This window comes from Camellia sinensis, chromosome 8 (genome assembly GCF_055761805.1).
Source record: "Camellia sinensis isolate YWXY chromosome 8, ASM5576180v1, whole genome shotgun sequence".
Taxonomy (NCBI): Eukaryota; Viridiplantae; Streptophyta; class Magnoliopsida; order Ericales; family Theaceae; genus Camellia; species Camellia sinensis.
Window position 1 is genome coordinate 8,190,740 of NC_138968.1, and position 27,837 is coordinate 8,218,576.

Here is a 27,837-nt window from a genome sequence, read left to right on the forward strand (position 1 = left end):
TGTACCGTTAAGCACTCTAGGAATAGCAATGACAAGAATTCAAACAGTATAGCATTGTAGTTTAATTGAACATTCCATTTGAGTCTCAAAATTGGAGCGCATTGTAGTTTAATTGAACATTCCATTTGAGTCTCAAAATTGGAGCCATACGTGAAAGTTATTCAACTAAAAACTTGGATAAAGTTCTTTTATGAAAAAAATACAATCTAGAACTGGCCAATCTTCTCATCAATTTTCTTGCTCGGGTGTTTCTCCACTCTATCGGTGAACTGGCCAATCTTCTCATCGATTTTCTTTTCAAATTCCACATCACCACATTGCACCTATGCAACAAAAATTTCAGGCATTAATGATAAAAATTATATACTGCCAAAATAAAAATTATCAATTTTAATCACTCCTATGGGTATAGTGCACTTAGATTGAAAAAAGGTAACATGTCACAATCCAGATTTCAAATAGCAGGAGGCTATATATTTCTTATTGCAAATTTAACAACGAGATATGCAGTGCAAAACCTGCCTCGGTTTTAACATAATTCTACAAGCACATGGCACTATCCCTACAAGATTAAAACTAAGTCAAAACCAAATCAAGTATAAGACAAACCACACTTAGCCGTGTTTGAGAATGTGAAAACAGTGGTGTTATTTTCTTTAATCTCTAAATGTTAGATCCAAACAAACCACACTTTGTCCCTAAATTTTAGTCTCTAAAACCTTCATTTTTTGTAGTGTCATAAGAATGAAACTAGGAAGCATCAACACTAGAGCTCCCAGCTCTTATTACATAGTGTCATACTATAACCATTATTCATATATAGCCATTGCATTAAGCTTGGACAAGCTTAGAATCAACATCTTTAAAGAGATTAATCAAGTAGTTCAGATATTTCTGTGGATCAGGGACATCCTTATTTCATTTCTCATACTCTATTGTAATTTTCACCACTTTGGTCTCTCCTTTGGGAATGATCTGAAAGATGAGGTTACAACTCTTATAGAACTCCAAGCAATCTATTCCCTCCAATGCTGTCAAATGGACTGTTTTGTTCTCTTCATCTATAGAACAATGTAGTTGGTTTTCAGCTTTATTATCCCAGAATTTCCTTTTCTAAGAACAATGTAGTTGCTGCTTCATAGATGTTCTCTTTTAAAGCAACATGCCTCAATTAAGCACTCTGTTGAGGAAGTCTAACTTGAACTAAGCACAGATGCTACCCCATGTCTCCATCAGCACAGACTCATGACTAATTGAATGACTATAAGGATGCCTAAAAATGATTGTCTTACTTCCTAAAAGTCATTTTCTGGTGCCATCAACATCTAATCTAGGACATAATTCAGAAACAGTTCATTGTTGTCATAATAAACAATTTTCTCAAAGTTGAACTAACTATAGATGCTGCTACCTGTCTCCATCAGCAGCAACAAAATCATCATTTAATCACACAAGCTACCCCCTAATTGAGGAGAATTAAAAAGATCCTCTTCTTTCCCTTGCTGTTGGAAACAGGTGTTCGCAGCGTTTTTTAAACAAAGGAATAGCACCCCATGATCCTTATGCCCCCTTGTTTATAATCCAAATTATCTATAATTGCAAACTTTCCAACCAATTCCTTATCCTTATGCCCCCTTGACCAGTCATGCCACAGTTTCTTATTAAATAGAAAGTGTAATAATAGCTGTTCTAACCTGGATGGCATTTGCTGTCCTCAATCAGAAAAGTGGTGAAGAGTACCTAATTTGTAACACATTTAAAAAATTCTCTACAGCAGCAAGAATGTGACTACTCTGAGGCTTGAAGGATGGATCTGCTAATCTTGGTTTAATTCTGAAGAAGAAACAACACCTTCAAGCTTATTATAGATATTATATATAAAACTGGATGCTTATAAAGCAAGGGGTAAACCAAGAAATAGAATTGTATGCATAGAAAAATTAAACTCCAAAAGAAGTTTGGGTGTAACCTATATAAATCCATAGTTAAAAAGGAAATAACTGAATGCTTACAGGGGCCAGTTTTTTTCATTTTTTTCTTTTGGTGGAAGGCCGACGCCCCAATTGTTAGATTTGTAGCTGAAGTCTAACCTGAAAACAAATTCACCTAAACAATAAGTTGAGGTGATGGAAACATGCTACAACTTGGACTAAAGTCATCTGCATTATGAGACCATAAATCGAAAGTAACCATTTATGAGCATAAATTTAACCAAAATATGATTCGGTTGTACCATCATCAGGGAGTTGGAAAAATATTTCAAGCAGAGCAGATAACAATTCTGGAAAAATAAGAATTGTAAGTAACTAGAATTCACTTATAATTGCAGACCTGTTAAACCAATCACCAAAATTAACCACAACATACAACAATGATGAACTAAAAAAAGTTTTAAGATAACCTACAAGTCAATGTTTGATTAGCAAGAAAGAAAATGAGAGATATATGGATAATGGAGGAAGAAGTCATTCTTAATCAGAATATAATTATTCCACTAAGCCATAAAAATGATAAAAAAAAATAAGAAAGTAAAAATCTCCACTCACCAAAGACTGCTTTTGCGACCCAAATAGTTGCACCATTTTTTGTAGTTTTTGAAAAGTTTCTTAATAACTTCTGTAAGTGCGGTGTCATCCAACTGAACATGAATGAGGTATATGTTATGAATAACTAAGTGTTTTTAAACAAAATAAAATATTATGAGCCAACGCTATTTGTGAGCAGAATACCCTGGGCTGCTGATCAGGCTGAAATCACTGAATATGCACATTTGCCAGCAACAATATTAAGTGCTCCCTCTGATTTGCCACATTATCCTTCTGCAGATCAATAGTTAGAGAAACAGATTCCCATCAAGATTCAAATGAAAAGAAGTGTAAAATAATCAATGTATAAAGAGAAAAATACAGAGAGAATAAATGTATCTATTGATATTATTTATTGATGAATATTGATGTTCTTGTCTATTTATATTCTGTCTATTACAAATAGTTCCTTATATAGATGTAGGTGTAGTGGATGGTGTGTAGTGGATGGTGATAGTGGTGTAGTGGGTTAGGTTTAATGGAGTAGGTGAGGTGGTAGTGGTGGTAGGTGATGGTAAATTAGTGGATGGTGTGTAGTGGATGGTGATAGTGGTGTAGTGGGTTAGGTTTAGTGGAGTAGGTGAGGTGGTAGTGGTGTAGTGGGTTAGGTTTAGTGGAGGGGTTTAGTGGAGTAGGTGAGGTGGTAGTGGTGGTAGGTGATGGTAAATTCTAACAGCCCCCCGCAAACTTAAGGAGGATAGAAACTAACCAACTTGAGTTTGGAGAGAGTAACAAAACAAGAAAATACATAAAAATAAAAGAGGATAGGAGACACTGTATGGTCGTGTCAGACCGTTGGTGAAGACACTGGATGGTGGTGTCATAACGTTGTAGAGGACACTGTATGGGGGTGTCATAACGTGGTAGAGAACACTGTATGGTGGTGTCAGACCGATGTAGTAGACAGTTTATGGGGTCATGTCGGACCGTTGTAGAAGACAGTTTACGGGGTCATGTCGGACCGTTGTAGAAGACAATGTTGTGACAGTTGTGGTGACAGTTTACGGAGTCTTGCTGGACCCTTGTAGAAACTAACCGGAATCAATATCGGGACAGTTTACAGAGTCTTGTCGGACCCTTGTAGAAACTAACCGGAATCAATGTCGGGACAGTTTACAGAGTCTTGTCGGACCCATAAAGGAGCTAACCGGAATCAATGTCGGGACAGTTTACAGAGTCTTGTCGGACCCTTGTAGAAACTAACCGGAATCTATGTCGGGACAGTTTACAGAGTCTTGTCGGACCCATAAAAAGTCGCACCCTCAAAAGGTGTGCCCAATCTTTCAAAAGGCGTGCCATCAAAAGGCGTGCCCAATCCATAAAAAGACGTGCCGGACATGATGGCGAGGCACGTGGGCGCCTTGGCTTGCGCGCCCGTTGGTCGGCTGGCGTCAAGAGGCGCGCGATGCGCGTGGCTGCCTTGGCTATTTAACCAAGGTTGATGCTGAGGCTGAGACAGAGACAAAACTTGCTACAAAACCTCTGAAAAACTCTGCGGTTGCTGAGAGAGAAACTCTGTAATACGCTGTAATACTCTGTTGCCCAGAAAATGGCTTCGTCTTCCCGTGGACTGCTCACCCTCTTTCCCGACCTCAACGAGTCAACAAGAGAGAGAACTGGTGCGGTGGCACTAGAACCTCAACCAAGCGCCCCGGAGTTTGCTCCGTTGAACTTTCCGATGCGGTCGGTGGAGCAAAGAATGGCAGTGCAGTCAGATGTGGAGGCCAATCAGTATACCTTGAAGTCATGTGTGGAAACCATGACTGCGGTTACAAACTTGTCGAACCGGCTGCAGAGTAGGGCAAATGAGGTGCAGCAGTTAAACTCCCAGCTTGCTCTGCTCCAACGCATGTATAAGGATGCGCGAGCAGAGATAAGTGTGCTAAAGGCGGAAAACAAGGAGCTGAAGCGGAAGGCCACCGTGATGTTCCGTTTTGGAGGTCCGCCATATGCTGCAGTGGAGGAGCAGGGAGTAGTGATCATGCCCAGTGGAGTGGGAAACACGGAGGCAACACCGGCAAGGGCCGCCAAGGACGGAGGCAAGAAGAAGAGACCGGCAGCAGAGTAGAGAAGAAAAAATGCCACTGTTGTGATTGGTTGTGGTGGTGTTTTTTTTTTTTTTTTTTTTTTTTTGGTTGTGTAAAATTGTGCTCGGGGTGATTCCGGAGATGAATAAAAATGCCACTGTTGTTGTTTTTTGTTTTGTTTTGTTTGTTTTTTTTTTTTTTTTGTGTGAAAAATGGAACACAAGAAAGTGAAGATAAATAAATAAAGGGATGCTATTTTTGTGGTGAGGGAGTCAGTGAGTGAGGTGCAAAAGGTGATTAAAAGAAATAAATAAAGAAAAGAAAAGAAAAGAAGAAAAGAAAATGGGTTTGAACTATGTGCTGCGGTGTGTGTCCATGTGCTGTCTCCTCCTTTCATTAGACTTAATGGTGGGAAAGGTGACAAAGTGGGGGATGTCCTGGAGGGGAGAGAAAATAATAATAATTATGATTATTATTATAAAATAAATAAAAAGTTGCTAGAGATATGGGGAGGCGCCCATACTGCCTGTTGAGGTCGGCAGGTTTTTTTTTTTTTTTGTGTTGATTACGAAAAATAAAATAAAATAAAGAAAAGTGGGGTGGTGGATGCAATTATGATGGGGGGATAAAGAGAGAGGGAATATACCAGAGAGAGAGAGAGAGGGATAGGGTGTCGGTTTGTGAGTCCGTCCCTCCCCCATGCGCACCACTTTTTTTTTTTTTTTTTTTTTGTTGCTGTCCCGAGGTCAGATCTCTCTCTCTCTCTCTCTCTCACCATCAATGGGTCTCTGGGAAGCTTTTCTCAATTGGCTTCGAGGGTTAGCTCTCTCACTCCTCCAATTTTCCATATATACAGACGATGCCGTGTTGTCCTCTTCTTTAAGCAGGAAATGGAGCTTTCTTTGATAGGGCTGCAGAATGCTGGAAAAACTTCACTTGTAAATGTCATTGTTACTGGTGGATATAGTGAAGACATGATCCCTACAGTGGGATTCAATATGAGGAAAGTAACTAAAGGGAATGTTACAATAAAGTTGTGGGATCTTGGAGGTCAACCCAGATTTCGTAGTATGTGGGAGAGATATTGTCGTGCAGTTTCTGCTATTGTTTATGTTGTTGATGCTGCTGATCATGACAACATCAACATCTCAAGAAGTGAACTCCATGATTTGCTGAGCAAACCATCACTGAGCGGTATTCCTTTGCTGGTGTTAGGCTCAGTGGGTGAGTCGCCGGAGATTTGTCTTCTTCGTTCTCAGATCTGTGAAAGTCTCTCTCTGGAAGGTACAGTGTTTGTGATATGTGGTGAAAAAAAACTCCCGCGGGCAGCGACGGCAAGGTTGCCGGACGGCTGCCCGCCGGAAAGAAATGAGTATAGGCCTAAATCTTATAGCTCTGATACCATGTAAAATAATCAATGTATAAAGAGAAAAATACAGAGAGAATAAATGTATCTATTGATATTATTTATTGATGAATATTGATGTTCTTGTCTATTTATATTCTGTCTATTACAAATAGTTCCTTATATAGATGTAGGTGTAGTGGATGGTGTGTAGTGGATGGTGATAGTGGTGTAGTGGGTTAGGTTTAGTGGAGTAGGTGAGGTGGTAGTGGTGTAGTGGGTTAGGTTTAGTGGAGGGGTTTAGTGGAGTAGGTGAGGTGGTAGTGGTGGTAGGTGATGGTAAATTCTAACAAGAAGTGATCGAAAGCAACAAGAAAGTCACCTGAAATCCAAACATAGCCTGAAGCCAGTCTAGAATGTCTTCATCTACTTTCTTCTTGTGGCCCTTGGGCCATGGCAGCCCTCTGGTGTTTTGAAGTGCAGAAACAGAAACTTGAATCTGTAAATTAAACAACCAAGGTATAAAAAAGGTACTTTAAAGATATAATTCAAAAAGGTCAAGAACACTACTCTAGATATTCAAAAACTAACCTCAGGATATTTCATGATTGCTTGATTTGAGCTGTCAGGATCAAGAGGAAGTATGTTATAAGTTACATATATCGCAGTCTTTTCCTCAACCTTACTGTGAGCTTCCAAAATCTACATGCATATGTATGTCCAATTATTATTATTTTTTTAAAAAAAAACTTATATATATATATATATACAAAACAAACAAACAAACTAGATACAGATACATCAACACTCAATATGAAAGAAGACTACCAGAAGCACAACAAAGTTCTAAATAGAAGTGGGTTAGTCTTAGCCTAGACAAAACTGATACAAGAAGTTCCATCGAGGGACTGATATTATTCAAATATCACCAATCAACAAACTGTCAGTTTCACCTCATCTGCCACTTCAAGAGATTCTGTCAGATTAACAGCCTTCAAAACCTCAAATAGAACAGCAGCAGTTTGATATGCTTTTGTAAGCCGAGCGCTGCATTAGGGAAAAAAAAAAAAAAAAAAAAAAAAACAACAACAACAACAAAAACAATTTCCTATCAAAATCAGGTGATAAAGATTAATAGATTGAAAAGCCAAAAAACAAAACAAGTAAAAACAATGGTGTAAGAACATAGAGATTCAAAGAAATAGAGAGAATTTGATTATACTGTAAAAAATTGAGCAGCAAAACATTGGAATTGAATAAAACAAAGTGTATGATTATACTATAAAAAAAAAAAAAATAAAAAAACAACAATAAATTCTGAGCTATAGATCAAGTACAGATAAGAACTCAATATAGAACGAGAACAAATCAAAACAAACCGAATAGAAAAACAAAGGAACTTTTAACAGAGTTGGAATCTGAATGTGAAGAAAACAAGCAGCATAACGAGAGAGACATTTAATAATAAGCTGTCATTGTAATTTGATCAATCCAAGTAGTTCAAAGAGTACCTATCATTCAAACTTCATTTGACTAACGCTATATAAAATTACAAAGAACTGCAATCATAAGATTGTGATCCATATCAATGTGACGAGCAAATACTGAATCTAAAGATAACTAAATTAATCACAATAAACCAAAGAACTCTGATCTACAAAACCAGATCAAACGCAATTTCAAACTCAAATGAGAACAAACAAATCAATAAAAAAATGTATTATTATAGTGCAAAAAATAAAAACACAGGAATTCTCAGATACAAAACCAGATCAAGTACAGATATGAAACGAATCGAAACAAACTAAATAGAAAAAACAAAGGAAATTTGAAGAGAGTAGGTACCTGATTTGTACACAATGAAGCTCAAAGATAGTCTAAGTGTGTGTGTGTAACGTAGGTGAATTTTGAGATAGATGAAATGCATGATAGGTGAGCTTACTCTGCTGTATTTGAGAACTCCAAGAGACCTTTTCAATGCAGTCTACTAGCAGAGTTAGGGTTTCTCTGCGATGAATCGAGCAAATTGCAGCGAGAGATGTACACAGACATAGCGAGAGAGCGAGATTGTGCGAAAGAGAGATTGAGAGATCAAGAGAGGAAGAGAGATCGAGACAGAAACAGAGAGATTGAGAGATCGAGGGAGAGATTCATACCGGTGGAGTTCTTCAGACAACGATGGGCAGGTGAGTGAGAGCAAGAGCGAGGCAGAAAGCAAGAACGAGAGAGAGAGAGTTGAGTGAGTCTGCTAGGGCAAAACTAAGAAAAGCGCGCAAATAAATGAAAGAAAATAGGAACCTTTTACTACTGCTTGCGTTTCATTATACCGTCGCCTTTTCTTTCTTTTTTTTGCCACGGCTAATCAGACAATCACAAAAAAATAGACGCAAAAAATCAATTTTCTAGTAGTGGCACCAGCATAACTAATTGGGACTCAACAACTGAACTAATATTTTAATCAGCATGCCAAATGTAAAAACATGATAAACCAAATGATCACCAGTGCTCCCATTGATATTTATTTTCATGTCATATGCAAAAAGAAATTTAGCAGAATTAAATCGAAAGGACAAAAATGAAAGGGCACAGGGAACCACAATTGTCAACATTACCTAATAGCTACAACACACAGAGAGAGTGGGGGCCACTGTCATCCAAGTGTTTATGAGGGAGAGAAAGGGGGGACCAACAGTTGGGGTGGTTAATTTGTAAGCATGCATAATACCAGCAGAAGATAAGATGATATCATGAATCAAGAAATCTAATGGACACTATTGTCTGCTTCAGTCACTGTTTAACTCTAACACCCTATATGGAGGGTAAAACATAACCATTGCAAGAGTCACATCCTACACCCACAGAGAGTCATTATGCAGATAAATAGCTAGGGCATATACAATTACACAAGACAACAACCAGTTTCGAATGTTACCATCTTCTCTGGGAACCAATCTCAACTTTGTGACTTGTAGCATAACGGATGGAGACAACATTGATGTTGCACATTCAAACACTTCAGCTTTGTTTTCTTGTTTCCAGTTATTGTTGAGCCTCCTGCAATTATTCAATTTCAAGATTCACATTCCAAATCCTTAGTTGATAATTCAGTTTCTTCACCTTAAAATCACTGGTTTTTTTATGACACGCATATGGCTCTATGGTGGACATTGAACCGGGCATATCATCTGATCATCTGTAGAATATATGTTCTAGGAAAGGACATGCCTTTTGGTATCTATCTGCCAACAATGGGAGGGAATCAATGCTTCTCTACCTGAACAGATGTATACATACATGAAATCCAAGAGAGCAGAAGATACCTCAGAGATCCAAACCAATGCTCAATTTGCAGTTTGACCAGCTAAGTTGCGACTTGGGAGGGAAGAGAAAACAGTCCAGTTCTTGTCATTCACCATTCTTTGACACTGCAACCACAATTCCCAAAACTTCAAGTTTGGTGCTGCAAAAGAGATTTAGCATTCATCTAAGAGCAAAAGAAAGCAGTATAGACATTGCTGGAATGTTAGAAAACCATACAAATAATGCCAAAACAGAAGAGTATCAGATATGGAACTTCAAGTTTCCTAATTTGTCTTGGATTAGGGACAAGAAAGAATTGTATGTATTATATATGAACACATGTACGTAAAGAAGGAAAGAGAGAAATGTGCAATACCATGACATTAGCATTCAAGGCCCCAAACTCCATTAGTAATTAGGAAAGATGCACATCAACAACATTCTGGATAATGTTTTTAGTTTAGTATTCACTTTCCAAAAAAAAAAAAATTCATTGCAGTACTTTTGGTCCTCTTAAGCCTTCAATTTTGAGAAATATATCGGCCCCGTTTGGGACCTTGGCTATTTTAGTTGGCTTTTTAGCTATTTTATGAGATGAAAAAAAGTAGTGTTTGGGATGATTTGTGGATTTTTTTGTAATTGAATATACGGTTGTGACAAAAAAAGTGATTGATTGATGTGTAGGATGTGACATTTTGTCTTGTTGGTTATTTTAACATTTTTTTGTCTTTATTGGCTATTTTAGCCCAAACTTCTCATCCCAAACACCCCCAATCAAGAGGGTCAAAGCCTCTGCACTAAGTGTGAGGCAAGGCACAGCAGCCATTTCAGAATAATAGTAGGCAAACTTTTCAAACATGAGCACAACGAGAAACATGGGAGTACAAAGACAGTACTGAGTGAGAATTCAGAGTGAATTAAAATGAAATGGGCACTTACGTATCAAAAGCAGAACATGTAATGAGATATCCAAATATCACATGGTCGAAAATAAATCCTTACCTGCTTCAGCAATATGATTGGAATCCCAGAAATCGTGGTGATTACGAGTATTAGAAGTACTCTGGAGTATGATTATATATACAGTCTGTTACAGGCAGAGGCAAAGGAGCTGGAGATCAAATGTAACACTATAAGTGTCTCTGTTCAAGGACCATTAACGCATTTTGCAGCATTTCTCTAGCCCTCCTATCCGGTGTACATCCAGCAGATTCCATCTCCTTGTATATTACAGGGATCTGGTCAGAAAACCAGTTAAATGAATTGGTTAAAAAGCTGTAGAAAGGAAATACAATTCTTCAATTGGAACTCTAATTTCTCTCATAAAATTGGGATCTAAATTTTACTTTACACTTGCACTTTAAAATAAATGAAGTACCCATCTTGAACACAACACAACACAACCACTACATGTGTGTCCCACACACAAATTGAATATGCACACAAAGGCATGTCCAACTGGGGATAAGGAACATACTCTTTGTTCAGTATTATTTAGCCCATTTGCTTTCTCAGGTCACTATTTTGTTGCAAGTATAATTCAATACTAGCAAAAAAGCCATGTTGGATATTTTCCATTCACAATTTAGTATGCCCTAAAATATAAAGGATGATAAATTGAAGAATTCAATAATTCATCCATGTCATTCTGTCCTATAATTTGGGGATTTAAGGATCAGTCTCCTAGACACAAAGCAAGGACCAACGCAGAAATAAATTCCAAGGGTTAGGCAACATTTCATTGGCGAGAGTTGCATAAAACTAGACACTCTTGAACATGCAATAAATTTCAAATTTTCATTTCTTTTAAATCTTCCTGAAAATCCAAGCAGAATGAAATTAAAATGGAAGAAATGATGCGTGTAACTTGGAAAGAATGTGCTAGTAAAATTTTCACCAAGATATGATTATTAGATCAAGACTAAGATATAGCAGACCTGGTCAAACTTCTTTGCTCTCATAAATGCCTTCATAAGTGTGCTATAGGTAACCACATCAGGACTAACACCCTTCAGAACAACAAGACTATTGTCAGTAACAAACAATCTAGCAGTGTATTTTAGAAGTAAATAGATCAAGAAATATGAGGTCCTACACTTTCTTTTATACTGTGATAAACAGATAATGCCTCCGAAAGCCTTCCAGAAATACCAAATGCATTGATTAATACATTCAGCATTACAAGGTTTGGTTCAATTCCTTCTACTTCCATGAGTTGAAGAACCTTTACAGTCTGTTCACATAATCCCTGCACAAAAAATCAAATAATTAAGTGTGTTTTGAACAAGTAGGCATAAAGCAATAAATAACTTGCAAAAATATTCTTGATTATATTATCATGCATTACTTCACACAAAGTAAGCAAGATTTAAATAATTGAGCACTGTACGTGTGATAACCATGTTCCATATTATGCTAATTGGTCCTTATTATGAATATGATTATGTGTCTAATATGATTTTGTGTGCCATTTATGTGAAAATATGTGGTTTTGAATTTCTATCTGTTCATCATAGGAATATCTGTTTGATTATCTGTTTTGGAATTTAAATTGAAGGTCTTATCGGCCACAAAACCCGAAATTGACTACGCCATTGTGATTGACATAATTTTTAGAGCCTACGGTGAAATTTAATTGGAAATTGATTCGGATCAAATTAAATAGATTAAATTAATGAAATGGTGCCCAATTATTTAATATTAAATAATTGTATTTGAGAGGGAGCTTTTAAAGGGCCATTATACACCCTCACTTTGTTTTTTTTTGAGCTCAACATCTAAAATTATGCTCTAACATCTGAAATTATGCTCTAGAGACAGAGGGGAGCCAAAATTAGTGAGAAAGGAAGCTCAAGGAAGAGAATTGGCTAGGGAACTTGGTAATCTTGAAGCCACACTCAAAAGCTAACTATAATTTGAAAGATTTGAGCCTCTAGGTAAGTAAATTCAGGAGTTTAATGTTGTAATCTTGTGAATTTAAAGTTGATTGATGATTAAGAGCAAGAATTGTGTTATAAGTGATGGAATTGAGTTGGTTTTGTTGAATTGGAAGTCAATATGCACATGTATGTGAGAAATTGCTTTGAAATTGCATGTTTGAGCACAAAATGTACAAACCATGTGAGATTTTAGTTGAAGCTCATATTTTGACCATCTCTTCATCATCTAAGTTGAGAATAGAAGTTGTGTTTCACATGCATGTACCATCCATAAGAAGATGGGTTTGAAATTCATGGAATTGTTATGATGGAAACAAGTTTGTGCAATTTGGAACATGCATGTAAGTAATTCATGGAATTGAGCTTCATAATGTTGTAATTTGGTGCTATGAAGCACGGACACGGACACGGACACGGATACGGATACGGATACGGACACGGGACACGGCAATTTCCAAAATATGGGGACACAGACACGGCGGGGGACACGGCGAATTTTTTTTTTTTTTTTATATATATATTTTTATGTGTTATGTAGATTCGTATTACATTCATTCTAAATCAAAATTAACAAACAATAACATAATACCATTAATTCAATAAATATAAGAGAGGCAAAAGATTCAACATCCAACATCCAACAATAAGGGCTAGTTTGGCATGTACTAAATAAGCCAAAAAGTCAAAAAGTCACTATCTTATTTAAGTCACATCATCTTATTTAAATCACATCACCTCTCTAACACATCACATCAAACCCAACCCAAACCCACCAATAAGTCAAAAAGTGCACTTTTTTAGGACATCCCAAACCAACCCTAAATATAAGGGGAAAACATCCAACATCCAACATCCATCAATATTCTTCACAAAAGCACTAAATAAGAGGCAAAGAAGAAGGAAAAAGAAAAGAAAAGAAAAGAAAAGAAGTAGGCCTTTCAAAACTTCAAATAGATCCAATTTCTTGCACATCTTCATCATCATTAGCATCACCACCTTTTTCTTCGTTTGCACCTCCATCATCTGTAAACAACACAACCTCCATCTCAGGTTCATCAAGTGATAGATTTGCAACCTCAAGCATCCCAACATCATCAAATGAATCAAATGTGTCGCCCGCAATATCCCATAACTTGGTCTCTCCTTCAAGGTATTGTGGGGTTCTCCTTGATAAAAGACGGAGGTTGCTATGAACAAAAACCAAGTCCTCTGCACGTTGGGGTGTCATCTTGTTTCTTCTCATTGAATGGATAAAAGAGTATATACTCCAATTCCTCTCAACACATGATGAAGAAGAAGGTTGCACAAGTAGCCTTAAAGCCAAAGATTGAAGAGTGGGTGCAGATGCACCATAAACAACCCACCAACTATGAGGATCCATATCACATCTATTTCCAATGGAATCAATGTCAGCAAATGGCCCCTCTTTTGTTGAGAACTTAGCATACTCCAAATTTGCTTTAGTGCGCTCCATTGGATCATCAAAGAACCTTTTCAAGCACTTTTTTCTCTCAAGACAAACCTCCTCATCCCTATGTGGGGGAATTCGGCTTGGATCCTCATGAAGCCACACATCACTATAATACCTAAAATGAAAAAAAAGTACTACTCATTATAAATATGAAAGAATAATATTAAACTTAAATTAATAAAAATAGTAAATTGTGTTGTAATTACCTTGGATTCAATGAGTGTGCCAAGCAATGAAGTGGTGTGTTGTTCTTGTTCCACCGGTCTACAAGAATCTGATGTACTACATTATAGAATGTAGACTCGTCTTCTAGTCGCTTTCCTTCATGCTTATATATCACCATATTCACTTTTTCTATCATTGTATCCCACATGTCATATACTAAGTGAAGAGAAGGTCTATCGGTGTTACAAACTCTAATCATGTCATAAATAAGAGTAGTAAAGGAAAATATGTAGTTGACTTGATCCCACCAAAAGTCATCCAACAACTTATCCTTCACAAACTTGGCCTTACCAATATCATCATCCCTATAACAACTCCATTTGTCACTGATTACCATTGTTTGGAAACCTTGCTTTATCAACTTGACCCTCTTAAGCATGACAATGGAAGAAGCAAAGCGTGTTTCGACAACTGAAAGAAGCTTCAAACTCACAAACTCATTGTACATTGCCAACCTCATGGAATGATTACAAATAAAATTCTTGATCATCATCACATCACCCACAATCTCACTAATCTAATTACACTCTTCCAATGCAACTGAATTATTTCCCACATTCTTGGCAGCACAAATATTCTTCAAGGCAAGATTGAGGGTGTGCACAACACAAGGAGTCCAAAAGATGTGAGGAAATTGTGCTTCAATTAGATGCCCCGCTGCCTTGCAATTTGCAACATTATCTGTAATTACTTGAACCACATTTTTAGGCCCAACCTCCATAATTACTTCCTTCATCAAGTTGGAAATAAAATACTTGTCTTTTGTTTCCCCTGAACAATCAATTGCTTTAAGAAACATAGGCCCACCTCCGGTAACAACCATAAAATTTATTAATGGCCTCCGTTGGGAATCACTCCATCCATCACTGACTATACGCACACCCTTCTCTCTCCATGTGCCTCGAATAAGGTCTAACAACCTATCAATGTTTATCCTTTCTTTTTGAAGCAATGTAGTTCTCAACATATTATACCCAGGTGGTACATATCCTTGTATGTTGTTATTTGCAGCAAAAGTAAATGCACTAACATAGTAAGGATTTCTTGCCAAATGAAATGGCAAGCCTGCTAAATAAAACATTCTAGCTATCTCACTATTTAGTCTTTCTCGAGCCCCAATGTTAAATGCTTTCAGAACAGGGTTACTACTACTTCCACTCCCAATAGCAGTTGACCTCTTCCTTTTTGATCCATACATCTCCTCTGGTTCATTAAAACATAAACCTAATGATGCACTTGAACTAGGAGGAGGCAATGGGACTTTCTTCAACCTAGAGTTTTTCAATTTCAACTCTGCTTCTGCAATTACTCTCTCAAAATTAGCTTTATCCTTACTTGTTGCTTTTGGACACACTTCTATCCCCTGATTTTTAATTTGCATCAAATGGACTTTTACCCTAGTGTATGAACCTTTACGTGTAACCCGACAAAAGTTACATTGAAAAGTATAATTCCCCCATCTTGCACCAAATTTTTCTAATCTAGTCACATATTTCCACAGTGGCTTATCATCTTCAGCATCAAAGGCAGATTGTGTGTTATTGGCAGAATTTGAACTAGACATTTTTCCTATAAATTAAAATTAACATTAGAAGGATAAAAAATAAAAAATAAAAAACAGAGTTTACATACTGTATATATATATATAAACCTATAATTATTATTTTTTAAATACAGCTTTATATATATACATATATATAAACATATAATTACAAAAAAAAAAAAAAAAGTCTTATATATATATAAACGTATAAACAAATAAAAATAAAAATAAAAATAAAAGAAGTCTCACATATAATTATATATAAACGTATAATAAAAATAAAAATAAAAATAAAAATTAGTCTCAGTCTCAGTCGAACCGAAAGCAAAGCAGAGAGAGAGAGAGAGAGAGAGAGAGAGCGCGAAAGAGAGAGACAAAGGCAAAAGAGGGCTTACCTTTGAAGACGACTGGATCGAAGGTCGAAGACGACTGGATCGACTGAAACAGAGACTGGATCGACTGAAACAGACGACTGGATCGACTGGATTGGAGGTCTACGATCGACTTCGGAGGGCTGCGACTGAGAGAGAGATCTTCGATCGACTTCAGAGGGCTTCGACTGAGAGAGAGGAGGGCTTCGCAGGTCTGATTTTACTCATTTAATCCCTCAGTGGTTCGATTAGGGCTTTGCCCGTTGGTTTTTTTTTTTTTTAACTTTTTAAATATTATACTTTGACCCCAAATAAATATAAAAAATTTAAAAAATAGCCCCGCCGTGTCCAGATATGGACACGCGTGTCTCCGCCGTGTCCCTGCCGTGTCCCCTTCCAAAAAAATCATTAAATTAAAGGGACACGCCATCTGGCGTGTCCCGGGCGTGTCCCGTACGTGTCCCCGGTGTGTCCGCGTGTAGGACACTGCCACGGCACCATTTTCGGAATGTCCATGCTTCATAGATTTGGTGTTTGTACCATGTTAGTATATGTATATGTGAAATTTGAGCGATAATATACAAGATATGTTGATTTGAATGTTGAATTTGAGCTCAAGATCAGTTCTGGAAAACCCAGATTTCTTGACGTCCGCTCAAACGGGAGAACCGCCGCTCGAGCGTAAAATACGGACTCCCAGTATTTTTGCAGGCATGGATGTCCGTTTGAGCGGGGAAGTTCACGCTCAAGCGGGGAGCTATGTAGGATGACCTTTAGCTCGAGCGTTCAAGTTCACGCTCGAGCGTAAAAACGAGGCAGCCAGTACTTTTGCAGACATATTCGGTCCGCTCGAGCAGGGACCCCTATTTCTGAAATTTTGTAAATGCGTTCTATGTTTCGTTTTCCGTCCTCTTTCACTTCTAAGCACTCTTAGGCACGCATTGAGCATTGTAAATGAGTTAAAAGGGTAAGAATAAAGTCTGAAGAGGAATATGTGAATTAAGAACGGATTGAATCATTTGTGACCCATATGTGTTATGTAATGTGTAGGGTCAAGCTCCAGGGCAAATTGCTGGAAATTTGTGTTAATGTATATAATAAGATAGTGGCATATATATAATATGATAGTGGCGTTGGTGGTAGATAGTGGCATGTATATAATATGATAGTGGTGTTGATGGTAGATAGTGGCATGTATAGAATATGATAGTGGTGTTGGTGGCAATGTATATAATATGATAGTGGTAGATAGTGGTAATATATAATATGTAAGTGGCATATAATGGGTTATAATGATGTTTGTAATATCTCCTATATAAGGAGTGTCATTTGGTCTTGTAAGATAAGAAGTTTTGAATATAACAGAAATATATTCCTTCTTCCTCATATTTTCGGAGTTCTTCTTCCTCATATTTTCTAAGTTGGTATCAGAGCAACAAAAAACACAGCAGCCCTAAAACCGTCATAGCCATGTCGGAAGTCACGTCCGAAACCACTTCAACCCCTGCCGCTGCCATTCCGGTGAAAACGTCCAACTCTCACTCGGTCCAAATCACCACCATCCGCCTAAATGGTGATAATTTTCTCCGCTGGTCACAATCTGTCCGGATGTATATCCGTGGGCAAGGAAAGATCGGTTACATCACTGGTGACAAGAAAGCTCCTGCTGTTAATGATCCGCTGTTCGACAGTTGGGACGCTGAAAACTCCATGGTTATGACATGGTTGGTCAATTCCATGGAGGAGGATATAAGCTCTAATTACATGTGCTATGCTACTGCACAAGAATTGTGGGATAATGTTAGTTAGATGTATTCTGACCTAGGAAATCAATCTCAAGTTTTCGAATTAACTTTGAAGTTGGGAGAGATTCGTCAAGGAGATGATTCCGTCACCAAATATTTCAATTCGTTGAAAAGGTTGTGGCAGGATCTTGACATCTTCAACAGATACGAATGGAAATCGGTTGACGACTGCAACCACTACAAGAAAACTGTGGAAGACAGCCGTATTTACAAGTTTCTTGCCGGCCTCAACATTAAGTTCGATGAAGTGCGAGGAAGAATTATTGGCAGACCTCCTCTCCCATCCATTGGCGAAGTATTTGCCGAAGTCAGAAGGGCAGAGAGCCGAAGGAGCGTCATGCTTAAGAAAAAAGGTACTGGTGAATCAATTGAAATTTCTGCTTTAATTAGCGATGCTGCGGCCAACAAGGCTGCAAATTACTAGCGCAGGTTTGATGATAAGCCACGGGTCTGGTGTGATTTTTGCAACAAGCCTCGCCATACACGCGAAACGTGTTGGAAGATCCATGGCAAACCTGTCAACTGGAAAAGCAGCAAACAAGGAGAGAAGAATCGTGGCTTTCCTACCGCTAATGAAGCCGATTCAGGTTCCTTCAACAAAGAGCAGATTGATCAACTCTTAAAGCTGATAAAATCCAACTCCTCGTCCGGTACTCCTAGTGTTTTGTTGGCACAAACAGGTAGAAATCCTAAAGCCTTCTCTTGCCTAAACTTCTCTCCGTGGATCATAGATTCCGGTGCCTCCGATCACATGACTAGTTTTTCCCATTTATTTAGTACCTATTTCCCTTGTTCTGGTCATGACAAAATCAGAATAGCCGATGGTAGTTTTTCACCTATTGCAGGAAAATGATTTATTAAACTAACTGAGAAAATTAATCTCAATGCTGTTCTTCACGTCCCCAACTTAGCCTGTAACCTTTTGTCTGTCAGTAAACTATCTAAGGATTCTAATTGTCGTGTTACATTTTTTGAATCCCATTGTGAATTTCAGGACCAGAACTCGGGAATGATGATTGGGAGTGCTAGGATGCTTGAAGGTCTTTACTACTTTGATGAAGTACCTGTTAGTAATAAAAAAGCTCAGAGCTTTAATAGTACTAGTTCAATCTCTGTTCGAGAAAAAATAATGCTATGGCACTATAGGCTAGGACATCCTAATTTTCTTTATCTGAAACATTTATTTCCAGAATTATTTAAAGGGATTGATTGTTCTTCTTTTCATTGTGAAAGTTGCATTTTTGCAAAATTTCATCGCTCTACTTATTTGCCAAAACCTTACCAGGCTTCCAAACCTTTTTATTTGATTCATAGTGATGTTTGGGGCCCTTCTAAAATCACTACTCTTTCTGGTAAAAGATGGTTTGTTACATTTATTGATGACCATACCCGCTTATGTTGGATTTATTTGATGAATAAAAAATCTGACGTGAAAAATTTATTCACAAATTTTTACAATATGATTGAAAACCAATTTCAAATCAAAATTGGTATTTTACATTCTGATAATGGAACAGAATATTTCAATGAGCAGTTGGGTGAGTTTTTGGAAAAAAAGGAGATTTTTCATCAATCTACATGTTGGGATACCCCTCAACAAAATGGCATTGCAGAACGAAAAAATAAACATCTACTTGAAGTAGCACGTGCTATAATGTTTTACATGCATGTTCCTAAATATTTATGGGGTGAAGCAATTTTAACAGCCTCTTATTTGATAAACAGGATGCCTACAAAGGTGTTAACATACAAAACACCTTTTGATTGTCTCAAAACTTTTTTTCTGACACGAGGTTGTTTTCTGATTTACCCGCCAAAGTTTTTGGATGTACTGCCTATGTTCATGTTCCCAGTCAATTTCGTTCAAAACTTGACCTCCGTGCTATAAAATGTGTTTTTTTGGGTTATTCCTCAAACAAAAAGGGGTATAAGTGTTTCGATCCTCAAACCAAGAAATTTCATGTGAGTATGGATGTGTCATTTGTGGAAACAAAATCCTATTTCCCCAACACTTCTCTTCAGGGGGAGACAAGTGGAGTAGAAGATCGTTTTTGGGATATTTCTATCCCGCTCCCCAATGTCATTTATCCTACACAAAAACCACATCTGTCTGATAATGATCACTTAGGAGAACCAAGTTCTATGGTGCCTAGTCAAGAAGATTCTTGTTTAGGGGGAGAAGTACTACAAAATGATCTAAATCCTGAGCTTCAGGTTTATACTAGGAAGCGATTTCATCTGAGGAATAATGACCCGAATGTCCATCCTAATGACTCGAATGTCCACCCGAGTTCTGGCATCGAAATTTTAAGTAATCCTATTCCTTCTATTTCCGACCTTGATGTTCCTATAGCAATTAGGAAAGGTGTCCGAAATTGCATTAAACATCCTATTGCAAATTACCTCTCCTATCAAAGACTGTCTAAAAACCATAGAGCTTTCACATCTAGGATTTCACACTTGTTTGTTCCAAGGAATATACAGGAAGCATTGGATGATCCGAATTGGAAATTAGCAGTCATGGAGGAGATGAATGCTTTAAGGAGAAGTGGTACTTGGGAGATAGTTGATCTACCCAAAGACAAGAAAACAGTGTAAATGGGTGTTTACGATAAAATGTAACGCAGATGGAAGCGTTGAGAGATACAAGGCGAGACTGGTGGCTAAAGGCTTCACTCAAACTTATGGGATCGACTATCAGGAGACGTTTGCTCCTGTTGCTAAAATAAATTCCATCAGAGTACTGTTATCTCTTGCACTAAATTCAGATTGGCCTCTACATCAACTTGACATTAAAAATGCATTTCTCAATGGTGATCTTGAAGAAGAGGTGTTCATGAGCCTACCGCCGGGATTTGAGCAGAGACTTGGAAGCGACAGAGTATGCAGATTGAACAAGTCATTATACGGACTCAAACAATCACCAAGAGCGTGGTTTGAACGCTTTGGGAAGGCAGTTATCAGTTGTGGCTTCTCGCAGAGTCAAGCAGATCACACAATATTTTATAAACATTCAAAAAACAGTAAAATTACAATTTTGATTGTTTATGTTGATGACATCATTTTAACTGGTAATGATGAAGCAGAGTTAGCAGCCCTCAAAGAGAAACTCGCAAAAGAATTTCACCTTAAGGATCTGGGAGCCCTCAAGTATTTCCTCGGAATGAAATTTGCAAGATCCAAGGAAGGTATATTCGTTAATCAGAGAAAATATGTTCTTGATCTCCTTGGAGAAACAGGTATGCTTGGTTGTAAGATGATGGAGACTCCGATCGAGTCTAACTTGAAGTTACAAGCTGCTAAGGCTGAAGAAGTCAAAGAGAGGGAACAATATCAGCGACTTGTAGGGAAATTGATTTACTTGTCTCATACGCGGCCTGATATTGCCTTTGCAGTCAGCATGGTAAGTCAGTTCATGCACTCACCAGGGGCAGAGCACTTTGAGGCCGTTTATAAGATCTTAAGATATTTGAAAGGAACTCCAGGGAGAGGCTTACTGTTCAAGAAACATGGACATCTTCAAGTTGAAGTATACACAGATGCAGACTGGGCAGGAAGTGTTACAGACAGGAGATCAACATCCGGATACTGCTCCTTTGTAGGTGGGAACCTAGTTACATGGCGGAGTAAAAAACAGAATGTGGTAGCTAGAAGTAGTGCAAGAGCAGAGTTCAGAGCTGTTACCCATGGAATCTGTGAAGTAATGTGGATTAAAAGAATTCTTGAAGAATTAAAGCTTTCTCACCCGACACCTATGAAGGTCTATTGTGACAACAAAGCAGCTATATCTATAGCTCATAATCCAGTTCTACATGATCGCACAAAACATATAGAAGTGGATAAACATTTCATCAAGGAGAAAATCAATGCTGGCATAATCTGTATGACCTACCTTCCAACAGGTGAACAATTAGCTGATGTGCTAACGAAGGGACTACACAAGAAGCAATTTGATAAGCTGACTAGCAAGCTGGCTATGGAAGATATCTTCAAACCAGCTTGAGGGGGAGTGCTGGAAATTTGTGTTAATGTATATAATAAGATAGTGGCATGTATATAATATGATAGTGGTGTTGGTGGTAGATAGTGGCATGTATATAATATGATAGTGGTGTTGATGGTAGATAGTGGCATGTATAGAATATGATAGTGGTGTTGGTGGCAATGTATATAATATGATAGTGGTAGATAGTGGTAATATATAATATGTAAGTGGCATATAATGGGTTATAATGATGTTTGTAATATCTCCTATATAAGGAGTGTCATTTGGTCTTGTAAGATAAGAAATTTTGAATATAACAGAAATATATTCCTTCTTCCTCATATTTTCGGAGTTCTTCTTCCTCATATTTTCTAAGTCAAATCATCCAGCCGATCACTATGAGTAATATCTTAATAAAGCTATCTGAAATGTTTTGTTTGTCCAATTGCTTACTTCTATGTAAGTCTTATAAGTTCGTTAATTTGAATGGTGGATAATGTTTGTTAGGCCAAATGAATGGGCTAGAGGCATGTGTAGAACTCGTCGAGTATTATATGCTTATAAAAAATCACGTTGCTTGGATATCAATAGCTATCTGATCGTGTTATTTTTTCTTGTCAACTGTTAACTATAACACCATCCATTTTTTATACAAAACTGATTTGATCATGTAGTTAGCGATTTCCGATTAACGTAATTTTTTATAGGCATATAGTTCTGGACGAGTTCTACATATTGAACGGTTCGGATTATCAAAACGGGACCCGTGGTGGCCCCCATGGGCCCAACATTTCCGTCCAACTTAGTGATTTTATATATGTAATTCTTTTTTTTTCCCCTCTCACGGTACTAAAGGGTCAATTCAGCCCCGAAAATTGTGTAAAGTTTGTTTGATTAAAATATTATGTATATTAATTTTTTAATATTTTTAATTTGTGAATAGTGATAACTTTTTTGTTTTTTTTGTAACTTTTTTGGCTTTTTTGAAACACCCCAAACCAGGCCTTAATGTTTTTTGTTCCTTTCTTTATGATAATTACTAGTCCTCAACAAAGGACATAAGCATAATTTTAGGGTATTGAATGTAAGATAAATATAATTCTTAACTTTCAAAAAGCAAAAAGTAGATATAGAAAGTGTAGGATGAGGTTCAAACTATAAGTTTAGAGAAGAGAAAGAGATAGGAAATGAGTTAGACCTCATCCCCTTTTATATTGATAATAATAAGTAATTACAGGAGTGCCATAAGGCATAAATTATGGGCCAACCCATTATACCAATCAACATCAATCAAGGAAAAATAAAATCAAATAAGAATAAAAAATAAGTAATACTATTTCCTATTCTAACACTTCCCCTCAAACTGATGCGAAGATATCTCTCATGCCTAACTTGTTGAAAATGCCATGAAATGGTTTGCTCCCTATTCCCTTAGTGAGAGCATCTGCTAGTTGACTCCTAGTCTTCACAAATGGAGTACATATGGTGCCACTAGTGAGCTTTTCCTTGATGAAGTGCCTATCAATCTCCACATGCTTGGTTCTGTCATGTTGAACTAAATTATGAGCTGTGTTGATTGTGGCCTTGTTGTCACAGTATAATCTCATGGAATCAGTCTGATATATCCCTAAGTCTCCCAACAATAATCTAATCCATAGCAACTCACATACGCCCTGTGCCATAGTCCTGAATTCTGCCTCAGCACTAGATCTAGCAACCACATTATGTTTCTTACTTCGTCACGTGACTAGATTGCCTCCAACAAATGTGCAATATCCAGAAGTTGACCGTCTGTGTCAGGGAAATGTTTAATTCATGCTACTTCTTCCCTTCCTTTATTCTCTGTACTCCATGTTCCCAATTTTAGTGTTAACCTTTTATCTTTGAGTCGTATTACTCGTGATTTAAATTGTAGCGTGACGTTTTTTCCTGATTATTGTCTTTTTCAGGACCTTATCACGAGGGAGAGGATTGGCCGTGGTAGAGAAGAACATGGTCTCTACATTCTGGATTAGACAGACAAGTTGGCTCATTCATCTCTTCAGTTACCATCCTCTAAAGAAGACCTTTGGTTTTGACACCGTCGCTTAGGACATCCCTCCTTTTTACTACTTGAGTATTTATTTCCTTTTGTTTTTGAGAAAAATAATGTGTCTGATTTTCAATATGAGTCTTGTCAACTTGAAAAACAATACAGAGCTTCTTTTGCTCCTTCTATTAATAAAAATTCAGTTCCTTTTTCTTTGATTCATTCTGATATGTGGGGTCCCTCCCGTTTTGTGTCTTTAAAGGGTCAAAAATGGTTTGTCACTTTCATCGATGATTGTTCTAGGACCACTTGGGTATATCTGATGAAAGACAAGAGTGAAGTGTTTTTTGTATTTCAAAACTTCCACAGCATGGTTTGCACTCAGTTTAGGACGGTTGTCAAAATTTTGCATTCTGATAAGAGGGGAGAATATCTTGACTCTGCTCTTGCTAGTTATTTTGCAACTCATGGCATTATTCACCAAACTTCTTGCAGTAATACTCCTCAAAAAAATGGTGTTGCAGAACAGAAAAATCGCCACCTTCTTGATGTGACCCGTTGTCTATCCTTTGAAATGCGTGTCCCACGATCCTATTAGGGGAAAGTGGTTCTCACTGCAGATTATTTGATTATGCTTTTATAGTTACTGTTGTGCTTATTCTCATCTTCCGGGTTTGTGATTGACATCGTGTTTGAGGAATAGTTAGTAGAGTGTCTATATCAGATTTGACTAGTAAATTTACTATCTCTCAACTACCTTAGGGCGAGAGTTCTGTTATCCCTTCCACTATAACTAATAACTTCAACACTGGCTTTAAAATCACCACTTCCCTATTCAATGGTCAAAATTACCTAGAGTAGTCGCAGAGTCTGACTATTTTCTTGAAGAGCAGAGGGAAGATGGAATTTGTTGATGGGAGGATCCAGATACCCAGTATCATAGACCCTCATTATAACCAGTGGGAGATCACCAATTCTCTGATTATGGGCTGGTTGATCCATTCTATGGTTCCGGAGATTGGAGAGGGCTATTTGTCTACGGACATTGTCCAAGATATTTGGGAGGTCATAACGACTACTTACTCCAGGAAAGGGAACTTCTCATCGGCTTTTGAGTTACATCGCTCCATTGAGAGGTCAGTACAAGGTGAGATGACTATCCTCCAGTATTTTGCTTTCCTTAGCAATGGGTGGAAGCGACTTCATCACCTTTAGAATTACAAGCTTGTGTGTCCCACTGATTCTACTGGTCACCAGAAGTTTGTGGAGAAAGAGCGGGTCTTCAAGTTCTTAGAGGGTGTAAATGTGGAGTATAATCCTGTTCAGAGTAGAGTACTCGGCATGGATGTGCTTCCATCTCTCCAAGAAGCCTTTGCTTTTGTGCAGAATGAGGAAAGTCGCCGCTTTGCTATACTTCCTCCTACCACTATTGATCACTCTGATACCATGTAAGTTTAAAGAAGATAAACATATAGGGAATGAGTTAGATCTCATCTCCTTTTATATTGATAATAATGAATAATTACAGGAGTGCCATAAGGCATAAATTATGGGCCAACCCATTACACCAATCAACATCAATCAAGGGAAAATAAAATCAAATAAGAATAAAATATAAGTAATACTATTTTCTATTCTAACACAAACCATATAAACAAAATGAAATCACCCAATTGAGCTTCCAAGTTGTCTTTCCCAAACAGTTTAATTCCTGCTTCAAAAGCATCTTTCAAACAAAGCACACTTCCCAAGTTCCAAGATATCCAAAACACTTATGTTGCTACTTGCTAGAGTTTGATTCAGTTCTAAATAAATGTATAAAACCGTGAGTTTTCTCCATGTCATGATATCATTTACTTCACCGCATTCAGTTTCTTCAATGAAACAAAAAGAAAAGGTGTTCAACCATGAAATTACAAGCAACATGGGATGTGCTCAATTCTGGCTTTTGCAAATTAATGGCAAATTTTACATCTTGAACTCACTATCCACTTCCCATTACCGAAATTTTTCAACATTTTCTCTCTACCACTAGGTTTCAATCATATGATAAATTATATAGTGCCATCCAACTGCCAAGCCAAGTATGAAGAAAATATAAATTATATTAAGTACAAACAAAATGTATGAAGAACTATAAGAAAATTATGTTTAGGAATCATATATTTACCCTAGAAATTTAGTATGCCAATGAAAGGGGAACACACCTGTTGGGCATAAGCATTTGCCAGCACAGAAAAGACACTAGCTGAAAGCTGAATGCCTTCCAACTTTAAAGCATTTATGCATTCTTCTGCATCCAAAAATCTTCCATACTGACCATAAATATCAACCAAAACAGCATAAATGACTCCACTTTTTTTATGCCCTCTACATTTCATATTCTCAAAGTTCTTCTTCATCATATCCCAATTTCCCTGCTCCCCCAAACGACTAATGATGGTAATGAAGATCTTTGGATCAGGATATACCCCTTGTTCTAGCATCTTTGCAAACAACTCAAGAGCATTAGCAACATCCCCAAACTTGCAATGCCACTTGATCAACGAATTCCATGTTGTGATGTCAGGTTTTATGCCTTCTTGTTGCATTTTCTCAAACACTTCTAAGGCTTCTCCTAACTCGCCATATTTCCCAAATGTATTGATGATGCTATTGTAAATCCTCTTGTCCAGTGGCACCCCCGTCTCCTTTATTTCTCTCACAATGCCCATTGCTTTCTTCCACATCCCATTGTCCCTGTAAAGTCCAATAACCTTGCTATACACAAATGAATTTAGTTGTAACCCCTCTTGTTTCATCTCACCAATAACTGACCAGGTATCTGGCAGGCGCCCAGCATGGACATAATAATCTAGAAGGATCTCATATGTTTCCTGATTCCTCCTAATACCCAAATCATCTATTGCCACTAGAACCTTATCTGCAAGCCTTAAGAGGCCTTTCTTCAAGAAGCCTCTGAGCAAGACATTGTACACCTTTCGCCCAGGCTTAAACCCTAAACGTATCATATCTTGGAAAATTGCATCAGCCTCCAAAGTCCTGCCAACATTTCCAAGAGCTGTAATCAAGAAAGTGTAAGATACTGCATTTGGACGAAAGCCCAGAGCCTCCATTTGGGCAAGCAATGCCATAGCCTCATCAGCATCCCCCACTCTGCACAGCTCACATATAAGATTGTTGTATCCCTCGCGGGAAAGTTCCTCTCTAGTTTCGGAACCACATGGGTGTGAAATTGAGCTCTTGATGGTATTTGAACTACTCCCAATTGCATTAACATCAAAATCTATGACTCTATTGCATTGCAGGGGATGATATGAACAATTAAATATCTGGAATTTTTTTTGACAATTGAGATATTTCAGACAACCAGGGAAGAGTGGCGAGCTGCCATGAACAAATGAACCTGAATGCGGCTTGCCATGGAACATGAATTGCATCTCCAAGCACATGCTATAGCTGCATTAAAGAAACTACTTAAGTTTATAGTTTTAATTCGGGAATTCAAATTATGAAGAAAGTTCCCAACTTTATTTGGCAGCACTATTCAAATTGTGGGGGGGAAAAAGAAGAAGTTTTGAATAAAAATCAGCAGCCTGTTTGATTTAAAATCACCACAGAACCATCACATATAATCATAACCAATCAAACCTCATCAAATAAAATTGTGGTTTGTTTGGAAAATAAAAACAATTCTTGGACTAGATTTTTAGAATCTGCCGTGTCGAACAAAAAATTGTGCTTCTGGTTTTGAAATAAAAAATAAAAAATCAGAGAAACAGAATCAATAGCTACAACTAAACTTGGATGAACCCAATCAAGAGTCAAAGAAAATATTAATTCTATAATTGAAGCATCGATTCATACATACAATAACCAGTTTAGTTTTCCAATCATTCATTCTAGGGCCTTGAGATCGTTCAAATTGCATGTGAGGTTTAGGGAATTCAAATGAACTCGTGAAGAGAACACAAGAAGGAAAGTGAAGATTACCCATAGCTCCAACACACCCATCTCAGAGAAACAATTACTATGAAAGAGACAACGAGAGAACCAGACAGAGACTCACCTAGCCGGAACCGTGGTCAGAGCCGACGGAGAGAGTCGCCGCGCCGGAGGGGAGGGAGAGAGAGAGAGAGAGAGTGAAGTAAAATACAAGACCCGCTGTTTGTCAAAACATGGGGCGGGTACCTATGACGAACCAACCGATTT

At 37.6% G+C, this 27,837-nt stretch overlaps 2 protein-coding genes and 1 pseudogene across 13 annotated transcripts; 1 reads left to right on the plus strand and 2 right to left on the minus strand.

Moving 5' to 3' along the window:
* Positions 1-104: 104 nt before the first annotated feature.
* Positions 105-27,837, minus strand: LOC114287631 (uncharacterized). 12 transcript variants are annotated; one of them, XM_082884649.1, is made up of 12 exons: positions 27,695-27,833; positions 25,833-27,084; positions 11,353-11,505; positions 11,195-11,266; positions 10,260-10,495; positions 9,278-9,417; positions 8,890-9,011; positions 6,549-6,659; positions 6,340-6,456; positions 2,730-2,819; positions 2,547-2,638; positions 105-323 (listed from the first exon to the last, which is right to left on the minus strand). In XM_082884649.1, exons 2-5 carry the CDS (start codon positions 27,075-27,077, stop codon positions 10,388-10,390), a joined length of 1,578 nt encoding a protein of 525 aa, XP_082740775.1. In that variant the 5' UTR covers positions 27,078-27,084; positions 27,695-27,833; the 3' UTR covers positions 105-323; positions 2,547-2,638; positions 2,730-2,819; positions 6,340-6,456; positions 6,549-6,659; positions 8,890-9,011; positions 9,278-9,417; positions 10,260-10,387. The 12 variants fall into 12 exon arrangements, with proteins under 12 accessions (XP_082740775.1, XP_082740778.1, XP_082740779.1 ...); XM_082884652.1 differs by lacking the exon at positions 2,547-2,638 and adding an exon at positions 2,013-2,090 and having other exon boundaries at positions 233-323; XM_082884653.1 differs by lacking the exons at positions 2,547-2,638; positions 2,730-2,819 and adding an exon at positions 2,013-2,090 and having other exon boundaries at positions 233-323.
* Positions 5,503-6,086, plus strand: LOC114287636 (ADP-ribosylation factor-like protein 8a pseudogene; annotated as a pseudogene).
* On the minus strand, positions 12,692-15,618 carry LOC114287635 (uncharacterized). Its single transcript, XM_028231045.2, has 2 exons — positions 13,874-15,618; positions 12,692-13,782 (listed from the first exon to the last, which is right to left on the minus strand). The coding sequence occupies exons 1-2, from the start codon at positions 14,383-14,385 to the stop codon at positions 13,143-13,145; spliced, it is 1,152 nt and encodes a 383-aa protein (XP_028086846.2). The 5' UTR covers positions 14,386-15,618; the 3' UTR covers positions 12,692-13,142.

What these genes read in the sequence shown, in the direction of transcription:
- LOC114287635 (XM_028231045.2), bottom strand. Translation starts at nt 14,385, where the DNA reads ATGATGATCAAGAATTTTATTTGTAATCATTCCATGAGGTTGGCAATG. An exon ending in GCACACTCATTGAATCCAAG is followed by an intron (nt 13,783 to 13,873) that starts GTAATTACAACA and finishes TTTTCATTTTAG; the next exon opens with GTATTATAGTGATGTGTGGC.
- LOC114287631 (XM_082884649.1), bottom strand. Translation starts at nt 27,077, where the DNA reads ATGTGCTTGGAGATGCAATTCATGTTCCATGGCAAGCCGCATTCAGGT. An exon ending in ATCACAGTATAAAAGAAAGT is followed by an intron (nt 11,267 to 11,352) that starts GTAGGACCTCAT and finishes GTTGTTCTGAAG; the next exon opens with GGTGTTAGTCCTGATGTGGT. An exon ending in GAGCAAAGAAGTTTGACCAG is followed by an intron (nt 10,496 to 11,194) that starts GTCTGCTATATC and finishes TTTTCTGACCAG; the next exon opens with ATCCCTGTAATATACAAGGA.